Source organism: Chelon labrosus, assembly GCF_963514085.1.
Source record: "Chelon labrosus genome assembly, chromosome: 24".
NCBI lineage: Eukaryota > Metazoa > Chordata > Actinopteri > Mugiliformes > Mugilidae > Chelon > Chelon labrosus.
In genome coordinates, this window is record NC_140357.1 from 4212732 (window position 1) to 4225439 (window position 12708).

General features: G+C 42.3%; 1 protein-coding gene across 2 annotated transcripts; it reads right to left on the bottom strand.

Moving 5' to 3' along the window:
• Positions 1-5848: 5848 nt before the first annotated feature.
• On the bottom strand, positions 5849-11706 carry LOC311509002 (sodium/myo-inositol cotransporter-like). 2 transcript variants are annotated; one of them, XM_084574012.1, is made up of 5 exons: positions 11455-11706; positions 9367-10352; positions 9092-9284; positions 8541-8668; positions 5849-8458 (listed from the first exon to the last, which is right to left on the bottom strand). In XM_084574012.1, the coding sequence occupies exons 2-5, from the start codon at positions 9995-9997 to the stop codon at positions 7212-7214; spliced, it is 2199 nt and encodes a 732-aa protein (XP_084430138.1). In that variant the 5' UTR covers positions 9998-10352; positions 11455-11706; the 3' UTR covers positions 5849-7211. The 2 variants fall into 2 exon arrangements, with proteins under 2 accessions (XP_084430138.1, XP_084430139.1); XM_084574013.1 differs by having other exon boundaries at positions 9367-11706.
• Positions 11707-12708: the final 1002 nt, after the last annotated feature.

Genomic DNA, 12708 nt, shown 5'->3' on the forward strand with positions numbered 1-12708 from the left:
CTTACGTGTTAAATAAAAAAATATTTTATTAAATTTCCCAGTTTTGCGAAATCACAGCAACCAAAGCTAGTTTTTAATTCGCAGCGCTGAAGTAATTTTAAAGATTAGCACAAGTAAACGTAGCCATTCGTTACATACTTCATATAAGGTTAATGTTAGCGATAACCAGCCGACGGGTCCTTCACTTAAAATTAAAACAATGAGCATTTTTTTTCCACCCTTACTTCCGGGTTGCTGCGGTTTGTCACTAGCTAGCTTGATGGACACGTCTAAAATGTTTTTAATCAAAACATCGCGAGACTTTAACAACAGTTTATCGCGATAAAGCTACTAAAAGAAAAAAAGAAAAGGGAAAAAAAAGAAAAGCAATCACAGGTTAACCGTTAATAAAGTAATTAATTTTAAAAAAGATGCATGTACCAAGACATATTAAAGGGTACTAACTGAAATTAACGAGACAAATGTTTGAGCCAGCCTCGTGTGTCTATAAAACCAACTTTAATATAACGTGAAATATACATTTTTAAATATTTGTCATATTTCATTAGTTTTTTACGTTGGTTGGAAGTGATGTACATGTTGCCAGCTTTCTTTTTGTGAGACAAAGAAAATAAGGTGTCTCCTTTGGCATATTGAATGTGTTGGTTTTCTGATTTCTGCCTTTATTTCTGAACTTCAGGAGAAAAATAATCCTGTTTCAGTTGTTCTTATAGCTTGTGTCGAACAGCGGACTCTTTTTAAAGTCACATCGTCAAGTCCAGAGGCATTTATAGCCCATTAACAACCGCTTAATACTCAGCATGGCGCAGTTCATGCTGACCTCTATCTTCTTGTGAGACTAGTGCAGCATTTGGTCTGTCTGTGGTGTAAGGCGTCCCACTTGTGGCAAAAATCAGTAACAACAGTTTCCATTGTTGCTTTACCTTTCCCTCGGTTTCAGTTTTTTTTGTTCCACGTAAATGAACATGCTGACCCAAATACAGAACAAGCATCGGTTACTTCACACATGTCAAATTCTTTGAAAGCATCATCAGAAAAGAGGTCACATGTCAGCAAACAGGCTGGAAATTTTAGGGTCACGTAGCCAGACCCATCTCAGTGGCGCTGAGTAATAACTGGACATGTAATCATTAAACATATTATTATGTTTGCATTTCTTGAAACCAATCAGATTGCAAAGAATGGATTGTATCTAGGATGGAGTTTGGTGGGTCACCCGCCGGCCCCTGCTTCTTCGAAACCTCTCATTTTTAGCGTAAAGGTTGCTAGCTTGGAGACTGTCGATGCTGCTCCTAGCTAAGTTGGATTTAAAAATGCTAGCACGCAAAACGCAGCCAGTGAGAGGCTAACAGCCCACATCTACTGAGTGAGACTACACCTGCATTAACATATTATGTGTTTTTCAAGTAACCGATCTATGACTCATGATTACGGGAGAACAGAAGAAAAAGCCCACAAGCCCAGCAAGTATGTAAACACTAAAGCCTCCGTCGTCTATTCGTCTATTCTTGTGTCTTAGCTTGCACGTACGCAACATTCATTTCTGACAGTTTAAAGCACACCTGTCATGCACACACACCCATGCCAACAGCACATTTGGACGACTACCAATTAACCTTTGTGGGGGGAAAAGACTTTCATTCTTTATGAAGAACGTGAAGGACGTACACGGGTGCTGAACTGTCACGTACAGTACAAACCATTTTTTTTATCAGACGTTGAAAGGCCAATAAGAAAAAGCATAAGAAAATGCTAGGCCAATAAGAAATAACATTGCCTTTATTCAAGTCAAAAAACACACCTTATAGTACAGAAAACCAAAAACTATGCAATATTGTAGCATCCAATTAGACTTGAGGCCTACATTTGTGCCACTAAAACCCCTCAATACCATGAGGAAAGGCCCCCTGATCAGACGTTGCCTGATGAACTCACAAGACGTGTCGTCTGCGAAGGTGAAGGGGAACATCCTGTGCACAGGTGGTGGTTTGGCTGAAACCCAGCCCCCACCCAACCCACACTCTGACCCTTTCATTTGCGCAGTTGTCCTGGAAGCCGCGCTGCCCTTGTCCTTTGCTGCCATTTGCGCCGCCTACCGGCTTGCCACATTGGTCACGGTCGGTGGCCGGCGAAAAAACCACCACATAAATTCCGAGCAAGTTGTAGGTTTTAAAACACAAATGAAAAAGGAAATAGTGAATCCACACACTCATATTGACATTTACTGTGGTTTGAAGCGAGTTCCCGTACGGTTGCTGATTTTAGACCCCCACACATACACAGGATGTGAATGCACTGCTGTTGAGGAGCTCGTTAATATTTATGCAGGTCACCTTTGCGCTGTTCACCATTCCACTTTTGTTTATATGGACATATTGACCATTGGTTTTGGAAACATCTTCAACCTCATTACACCGACAGCATAAGCAAACCTTTAATAAACCGCAGTGTACTTCTGTTCTTTAGTGTTTAGACATACACAACTAGAGTACCCGTGCACATGATGATTACAATTTACTCTGGCAAGAGATAAACCATACAGCAGCTAGAAGAGTAAGATTGTGAACCTCAAGACATGGAAGAAGAAGAAATGTCTTTCTTCTTTTTTTCAAAGCTTGAGTAGAACAGCTTGTGCGTGAACTACCCAGTAACTTTCCGCTTCCAGCCAGTAACTTTCCACTGCAGCAGAGGCTGTTGTTAATGTAATCTTGAACTGAGCGGTGGCACGCTGGCTTGTTGTCGTGGCTTTTAATAGGGTCTGTGGAGTCTGCTTCACATACCTGGTGGTTCGTTGCTGCCTTCGGGCTTTTACTCGCGAAGGTTTGCTTTTCCAGTAGTGAGCTTCATATACTGCATGTTGTAAAAGCCAATGGGTAGTATGTGGCCTGTAAATTGCAAGTATGTCACTTCTGTAAAAATACTCAAGAGTTTACAGCAGTGTCCCTAACATACTGCTGATTAGCAGGAGTGTTACTTGCACGTCAACGTCTGCTGAGGACAGCTGCGGCTGATGGGATGTCCTTAGCTTTGCAGGTGGTAGATAGTTAGGAGGATCTCCAAAATTACAGTTCGTTCTTTAAGGGTTGAGAGTTCATGCTAACATGCTAATCCATTCAATATTTCTGGAGACTTGGCCGTAAAAAAAAAATTATAATGACAGTAAAATAAAAGTTAGGGAGTCACTAAACTATTTACATCTCAAAATCAGAGACTCCAGCTATTATAGATGTTGATTACAATTAGCACGTCTCTTTCATAGTGCTGTTCACATCAGTTCTTGCTTCATCTTTACGAATTTACAACTTGTTTTGCTACATTCATGTTCGTGTCCCTGCAACTAATTTGTCACCTCATGTAAAAACCTGTATTCTATCCACCTAGAAACAATTGGATAGAGCATCCACATGGTTATTAGGTGCTAATCAACAACACATTACACCAACCTTCTTAAATCCAAATGAAAGTTGTTTCCAATTTTGCTGGATTGAGCCAGACTGCACCAATCGAGGTGGTTGCATGAGGCATTTCTGTTCTGACTGGACCATTAGTCTAATTAGTAGAATACATAGCCGCTGACTATGGTTATGTCTGAGTCAAGTCAATTTTAAGCCCATGTAAGTTTTAACAATAGTGGAAGAGAGACCGAAAAGACAGGACTGGGCATTTTTATAGAGGCTGTAAACCAGCTGCGATTGCTCCTAGATGTGCCCCCTTACAGAACAACAGTCACAGTAAAGAAACTTTTTCATTCTCCGTCAAGCCCATCAGGTCAGTGAAACCCTGCAAAGTGTCTAGTTTCTAGGCACCACGCACTGTTAGCATACAACAACCCTCATGTTCAGATCCTGGCACAGGCCTTTAAGGGTCATGAGGACAGTTGACTCATTTGAAAATTTGTGAGCAAGAAAATATTTCTGATCTCTAATGACATCTTCGGTGAAATTTAGGTGCAATATATCACTGGAATGACACAGGATGAAAGGAAACTCATTGTGATTTTTATTGTGCAGCACAGCTTGTAAGTACTTCGTACAGCTGAAGCAACCTGGAACCTGCACCTTTACTTATCCTGATAAATCCTCACGTAACAGTGAGAATACTGTCTTTTAAAAGTGAATCTGGCTCGTTCCCTTAAAGCTCCCTCTCTGGAATAAGTTTTATTCTGTGCAAAGTTAAAAAAAATACATGAATACAATTAAATGGCCTGGATCAAACAAGGAAGGGCTTTAACAGTGTGGAAAATATTCAAAAATCCTGCCTTTAACATTTGTAATCAACCATAAAAAATAATTTGTGTGCATGACACATTTAAAGTTTGACAATAAGTGTAATAAAAAAAAAAATAATCAAAAAGAGAGCATTTCATTAAATGCAACTTTGAAGGGTTTGAGGGTTTGATGGTTTCCTAATATAGCACAAAGGACTGAGAAGAAAGACTAAATAAAATTATTTACATATTTCCATTAAAGATAAAAGGCAAATTCACAGTAAATCTCAATTAAATTCACATTCACTATGAATTGTCATCTCATGATAACACATCCCCATTGGGAAACTGTATTATAGCTTGAGGCTACACAACAAAAGAACATGTCACATAAATTCAGTTGTTAATTTAAAACTATTGGACATGGTTTAATTGTGGACTGCATGTGGCAGCTTTACCTTCGTTACATGCTAACATGTTAGCATACAGTGCTAAAACTGTTGGAGGAAATATTAGCTTTAGCTTTGAAGCATAAAAATATGTTGGCAGCTAATTTACAGATTCACAGAAAAATGAGTGTGTAGTCTTACTTATAAAGTGTGTAAAAACTATACTTAATGATCATATGGTGTAAAAAATAAAGGTGTATTAAATAACCGCACATTGATTTATTACTTTATTAGCTTACGGCTAGTTATGGTGGGTCAAACCTACACAAATGTATGTTTCTTCTCCTGTTTTTCTATATTCTAACAAGTGACGTGATTTTTTTTGTCATGTAGCCTAAAAGGAAAAACACCACTTTATTCATGTACAAGGACTTCAATAAAGACCAGTTCCTCTGGTCTTGTTCCTCTGAAACCTTCACCCAAACAGTGTAAAGCAAGCTGTGTTGTGTTTTACACAGTGGTATTAAGTAGTTGTACAGTACCTTGAAGGGATACAGTCCACAAACATACAACTTGCAGTGACACAAAACAGGACAAAACAGAAACAAACTAGTTTCACTTGGCAGCGTTGCCACATAAACTCTTGAAAGTGCATTCTCCATCAATTCACACAGTGTAGAATCAACGTGGTGGTTGTCTGAATTGAAGTCTGTCTCTAAATTGGTGGGAAATTAGAGACAACGGAAAACTAATTCTCTTCAGCATGAGAATTATTTCCAGAAAGATTTCAAATTATTTGGGTTAAAGCATTGCAAGCTCATCCCATAGACTACACATTATATATGGTAAATACACATAGAATACTTGCTCCCATTGTGAAAGCACTAACTCCTGCCTGAGTTGATCGCTAGCTAGCCAGCCCTAAACTGCAGGCCAGACTTTCTGACTTTCTAGGCTAAACAGATGAATGGTGATGGCTTATGAATGTTGATGAAGTGCATGTTTAACCACAACAGATTATTGTTGGTGTGGGTTTTTTTTTTTTTTTCATTTGTCCTAATTATTGTTGAATGTAATCAACGGCCACCACCATGACTCCAATTTGTGGTGTTGTATCATCACCACCAAACATTTGCACTTATCTTCTAAAAGGCAGGGATCTGTGGACCGCGCCCTGTACCAGGGGCTCCAAGGAGTCCCCCATAAGCCTAATTGCTGTATGCTGACTTGCAGCATTTCTTGCAGGGAAATATACACTATATTACCAAAAGTATTCGCTCACCCATTCAAATGATCAGAATCAGGTGTTCTAATCACTTGGCCTGGCCCCAGGTGTATAAATTCAAGCACTCAGGCATGCAGACTGTGAAACAAGACATTTGTGAAAGAATGGGCCGCTCTCAGGAGCTCAGTGAATTCCAGCGTGGAACTGTCATAGGATGCCACTTGTGCAACAAATCCAGTCGTGAAATTTCCTCGCTCCTAAATATTCCACAGTCAACTGTCAGCTCTATTATAACAAAATGGAAGCGTTTGGGAAAAACAGCAACTCAGCCACGAAGTGGTAGGCCACGTAAAGTGACGGAGAGGGGTCAGCGGATGCTGAAGCGCATAGTGCAAAGAGGTCGCCGACTTTCTGCACAGTCAATTGCTACAGAGCTACAAACTTCATGTGACCTTCAGATTAGCCCAAGTACAGTACGCAGAGAGCTTCATGGAATGGGTTTCCATGGCCGAGCAGCTGCAGCCAAGCCACACATCACCAAGTGCAATGCAAGGCGTCGGATGCAATGGTGTAAAGCACGCCGCCACTGGCCTCTAGAGCAGTGGAGACGCGTTCTCTGGAGTGATGAATCACGCTTTTCCATCTGGCAATCTGATGGACGAGTCTGGGTTTGGAGGTTGCCAGGAGAACGGTACATTTCAGATTGCATTGTGCCAACTGTGAAATTTGGTGGAGGAGGAATTATGGTATGGGGTTGTTTTTCAGGAGCTGGGCTTGGCCCCTTAGTTCCAGTGAAAGGAACATTGAATGCTTCAGGATACCAAAACATTTTGGACAATTCCATGCTCCCAACCTTGTGGGAACAGTTTGGAGCGGGCCCCTTCCTCTTCCAACATGACTGTGCACCAGTGCACAAAGCAAGGTCCATAAAGACGTGGATGACAGAGTCTGGTGTGGATGAACTTGACTGGCCTGCACAGAGTCCTGACCTGAACCTGATAGAACACCTTTGGGATGAATTAGAGCGGAGACTGAGAGCCAGGCCTTCTCGACCAACATCAGTGTGTGACCTCACCAATGCGCTTTTGGAAGAATGGTCAAAAATTCCTATAAACACTCTCCTCAACCTTGTGGACAGTCTTCCCAGAAGAGTTGAAGCTGTAATAGCTGCAAAAGGTGGACCGACATCATATTGAATTCTATGAGTTAGGAATGGGATGGCACTTCAGTTCATAGAATGAGTAAAGGCAGGTGAGCGAATACTTTTGGTAATATAGTGTATATGTGCGAAACCTTTTTGAATTTAAGTTTTTACTGAATGTTGTCATAGAAGCACCAGTTTTGAATGAGTGAAGGACAAATTTGGTCCACTGCTTTGAGTTAACTGTGCCTATAAGGAGAAATAGACGAAGAGAAAGACTCCGACACAGCAAATCACCACCAGTCCTATGTTTAGCAGGATTCTGGTTGCTGGAGATTCGTGGAGAAGCTCATCCACAATCTTCTCCTGTTCCTCAGCTGTAATGACCTGAGCTTTGGATGGGTTCTCCTCGAAGCCACAAAACCAGTCTAAAACTTTCGTACAGCATCCACCATCCAGTCCTCCTCCTACTCCTCCTCCAAGACAGCATTCCTCTTCCCGCTCCCCTCTTCCTTCTCCCTCTTCTACAATTTGGGGGTCGGAAATCAACGGATGGCAACCATTCTGGATTGGATGATGGGTTTCTAAATCACAGACTGTGATAGTGTTACCATTGCTTGATTGACCATTTTCATGATTAGCCTCAGCACCAGTGACCTTGTTTTGGTGGCTGTGACAAATCTTTTCTTCACCAATGACACCATTTCCAGTTAAGGTTGCATTGGTTAGAGGCTTCAAAGAATGTATGTCTTCCCCAGCATTGTGGGTTTCCTGGCATCTCAGCTTCTTTCTCTTGTTTAACCCCCACAGAGTTGTCGTTCTGATTTGTTCTTCGCTGGGTGGAGTGGTGCAGAGGCTCACAACGACAGTCACAAAAGCCGATACCCAAAACAAGATGGCTGCCACATACATGAAATGGACATCTTTGATGAAAGACGGCCTCTCGTCAGGCTGATCGCAGAGCGGTTCGCGGTAAACGAACGCCAAGATCAAACGAAGTGCTCCAAGTAAAAACCCTGTCATCCCGCCCCAAAAGGCACCTTTCTCATTACAGCGATACCACAGGACACCAAGCAAGAAGAGAGCGGCTATAGGCGGAGTTAGATAACCTGACACCTCTTGGATGTAATAGAACATTTGGCCTCCCTGCATTTTAATGATTACCGGCACCCAGGCAATGCTGATGATCACCATGAAAACAACAAAGAGTCTGCCTACTATCACCAGCTCTTTGGGCGACACCTGCTTTCGTATCATGTTGTATATATCCAGTGTGAATATGGTGCTGGCTGAATTGAAGATAGAGTCCAGGTCGCTCATTAGAGCTGCAATCATGACGGCCATCATCAACCCGCGGAGACCGACCGGCATCACTGACATGACGAGCCGGGGGTAAGCCACATTGCTGCAGCCAGCTGCAGATTCGCACACTTTCATGCAGTGCTCTGGACTGATACATACCAACTCGTCAGCGAAGGAGATCCTGGCAATCATTCCTGGAATCATTGGGAAATACACATCAGGCAACTTTACAGTTAGTAATTTAGGTTTAAGTCAGAAGGAAACTAATTGCTCTACCTGGGATGACAATGACAAACATCGGGAGGATTTTGAGGAAGCCGGCCATGAGGGTAGAACCTTTGGCATGAGCAATATTCTTCGCTGCCAGAACTCTCTGTACAATCACTTGATCTGCGCACCAGTACCTGAGAACACACAAAGAGGGATTACAGTTAGCATCCAGTCTGCTACAAAAGAATATTAGGCTGACAAAGATGATGGTTTACTCTCCATTACCTGAGCTACTTGTAGTGACTTCGAAAGCTAGCTCTCGGACCATTACTGGTGAAATATCTCAACAACTACTGAATGGATTGCCATGGAATTTAGCACAGACATGGACACCGATAGATGAAGCCTATTTAACCGATTCCCTGATGTTTCGTTTAGCAAGCTTTTGTACAGTTCATGGTTCCCGGAGGATTAATCGACTGACTTTGTTGGCTTATTTTGCCACAGTAAGCTTTGAATTTATGGTTTTGAATGATGTGCTTTGGTGTAGGTCTGGGTCTAGATGAGAAAGTACGCTGAAGAGAGTATGACATCAGTCTAAAGGGAAAAACTAGTACCATATAGAAGCCGGAGTCTGGCCCAGTAAAAAACCAGGCCAAGGAAGGTCTGGATCCCTCGGACCTCGAAGGATCTTCAGCGCATCTGGCTTTGGGTAAAGGTGTTGGCGGCAGGAATCAGAAACAGTCAGGTTGAAAGACAGCATGATGGCAGTGACGTTTGGAGTAGCCTGCATGTACTTGGTCCTCACTCCTTAACGTGGCACGACAAGACATGGTTTAGCACAGTAAAATGGTACAAATTTATAAATGAAAAGCACAACAAAAACAACAACCTTCAAGCCCTCCCACTTTGAAGAGGCTGATGCCTGTAAGACAGAGGGCTCCGGCGATCATGAGGAATGCCTGGACAGTGTCTGTGTAGATGACGGCGACCAGTCCTCCAGTGACCGTCAGCAAGGCTGTCATGGCGATGAGGAGGATGACGGAGACATACAGGTTCCACCCCAAGGATTCCTTGATGAACAAGGCTCCAGAATAGAGATCCACAGACAACTTGGTGAAGATGTAAAGGATGAGAGACAAAGCAGCAAAATAGACTTTCAGTCGCCTCCCTCCGAATCGTTTGGACAGGTACTCCGGCATCGTGTAGACTCCAGAGTTAATATAAACAGGGATGAACATCCAGCCTAACAGCTGGAGCAGTAACAGAGCATTGAACTCCCACGCAGCCACGCTGAACCCGCTGGCAGCTCCTGAACCAGCCAGACCTATGAAATGCTCACTCCCTATGTTGCTGACAAAGAGAGACGCTCCAACGGTTGCCCAGTTCATGGAGCGGCCGGCGAGGAAGTAGCCGCTCACCGTGCTCCGATTAGCTTTCCACATTGCCAGGAAGCCGATTGCGAGCACCAGGATGAAGTACACCGCTACAACGATGATATCTACTGCTTCCATAGTGGCCATGATTGAAGACTTTAGTAGGTTTCCAAAACTGAACAAACCTGTGCGCTCTCTTTGCACTGTGTTTCCTATGAAATAAAAGTGGAGAATAAAGTTTCCACCGACTTTTAGTGAGATCTAAGGAAGATTTGCCAGTCAGTGGGCAGCAAATGAGTCACATACACTCATCTGCATACTATATGTGGGGGGAAGTCTTCTTTGAAACTCTGATTCTATGAAAATCACTTAAAGTTTAAAGCAGTTGACCTCAGATGTGAGAATAAAAGCACGCTGTGGTTTGGCATCTCACACAATGACGGTGCCTTGTTGTTTGGTTTCGTTTGGTTTTTCCCCAAGGGAAAAAAAGTTTAGCAGCATCCTGCAACAAACAAACACACACACAGAAAAAAGCTGATGACTAAAGTGACACCAAACATGTTGCTACCAGTAAAAGTTATGGATAAGACGACAACAACAGACTAAAACTGATTTGCAGTGCAGCTGAGGATGGCTAAACCGAGAAAAAAATCCTGCTTCTTTCTTTCCTGTGAATAGCAGACACACTTTTTATGTTGACTCTAAGAGGAGCGGTGCAGGTTTCAGTACTTAACCATTTCTGTCAAGGTGTTTGCCAAGACTGTGTGTTCTCCAGGCACGGAGGATCTGAAGATAATCTACTGGTTTACGCTATGAGGAAGTGGTTAATACCAGATTCTTAAAAGTGGGGATGAAAGGCTGCGCAGTTATCTCAGCTGCTCTCTAGTAACTGTATTTCTTTTTTTGTGAGCACTGCTATCACTAGCCACAACACAGGACTGTAGTATGACGGTCCTGCATCGGGGCTGGTGTTTGTGTCTGTTTCCAGAGCTAACTGCTGAGCAGAGTGCTTTGGCCTGTGGAGGACAACTTGCAGTTGGATCTCTTCGGAAAAGTCTCTCCACGCAGCTTCACTTTGTTTTATTGGAAAGTTAGATGTCTGGGAACAGCAGCAACAACAGAGGACTATACGTGAAGCTGCATAGTCTACCCCTGATGCTTTCTGCAATTGAGTCAATATTGAATTATAGTCATCAGTTCAAAGTAAACTTGAAGGGAATGTCGAGTGACAGGTCTTCTACTTCCAGCGCCTGAGTACTTTAGATTATTTCACAATTTATTTAACAGGACGGCAGTAAAGTACACTATTTATTTGAAGCAAATTTGAAAAGTCTCCTGTTGCTGCTGAACAATACACGTACCCCAAAGTCAGGTAATATTTTAAAGCCTTAATATAAAGCATAATATTCTGCAGGACAGGCTGTAGGAAGGTCTTCTGACTTGCTCTTTTATCCCACGATTGTGGTATTATTGCTTGAAATGCTTTTCCTTTGAATTTGAGCGACTTCCTTTTCATTTCTTTGCTTCCCTGTTCTGCTCATTAAGCTGGCAATGCCCATTTGCGGTTTTCTAAGACTTTAATCGGTAATTAAGACCTGACTTACCCGATGTTTCCTTCCAAGTCGCCTCCCAGGTTGATGCGTAAAGTTAACCAGCGGACCGGTTCGCGCTCCACGCTGCGTCTGGCTGCGCGGTCCGCCAGCCTCTTAACAGGAGCGGAGCCTCCGCCCACTGAGGCAGCAGCAGCAGCAGCAGCAGCATCATCGTCACCTGGAAGTCACGCTGAGGAATATCTAATGAGCATCAAGTGGGAGCGCTGAAACTTTCGAGCACAGTTTCGCTTTATTTTCATTTCTGGAAATGTAGGCCTGAATTTATTCATATCCAAAAAAAAAGTTGTCCCCCTGCAAGTAGAGAACATGCAAATGGCAGTTTATTTAGCCCATGGCCCCAAATAGTGCAGCCTGGCGTCCTCCTGTTTGCTGTGCGTCAGCGGTTGCACGCAGAGACCTAAAACCGGACGCACAGGCAAGAGAGAGCGCTTTCTCTGAAACAGTGTGCAGAGAGCAGTTGTGCACACACAAGTCTTCACGAATGAGTGGGAAAGCAAACTTGGATGCGGCATGAGCAGCAAGATTTTGGCATAGGAACCCAGGGGTGTCAAACATACGGCTCGCGGGCCAAAACCGAGTGTCCAATTTGCAAAGTGTGAAAATTAGAAGTCATTTAGAGCAATTTGTCAAAAAAAATGGCAAAATCCAGCAGATGGCAGCAATGTGCTGAAATTGCACCTGTTTTTCTTAAAAAAAAAAATTCTGGTTGTTGATAAAATGTTTTTTTTAAAATGATAGTTCATTAAACGTAAACATTTTCAACATGTACTTCACTGAACTAAAACAAATGGAAAAAATCTGGCGTTACTTATAGATTATTACGCTATAATGTTAACATTTTGCTGTATGTGGCTAAATATGTCTGATTATTCGTCAGTTAGTGTTGATGGAGACTTATTACGTACACCAGAAAAGTTCATATATTTACATTTCTTCATTTACAAATAAGTGAATTAAAGGTGGTTGAGTGGCTTTCGGATGGAGCTAGGCTAGCCGTTTTCACCTGTTCCCAGTCTTTATGCTAAGCTAAACTGCTATCTCATGGCTGTAACATCATATTCAGCACTTCATTGCACAGGACTTAATAAAAAATTACTAACTTCATTAATGTAATTGCACTTTAATAGGGCTAGGGTTATGCCGTTAAAGCAAAAATGTGCTCATACATTCAGATGTCATATGTTCAATAAGGATATGTATATAACTAAAAAAAAATAGTTTTCAGTTATTCTTCAACGTGTTTAA

Coding starts and splice junctions, on each gene's coding strand:
- LOC311509002 (XM_084574012.1), bottom strand. CDS start 9,997: ATGGCCACTATGGAAGCAGTAGATATCATCGTTGTAGCGGTGTACTTC. Junction 8,669..9,091: donor CAGACTCCGGCTTCTATATG/GTACTAGTTTTT, acceptor GTGTGTTCTCAG/GTACTGGTGCGCAGATCAAG. Junction 8,459..8,540: donor GTTTGTCATTGTCATCCCAG/GTAGAGCAATTA, acceptor CAATGATTCCAG/GAATGATTGCCAGGATCTCC.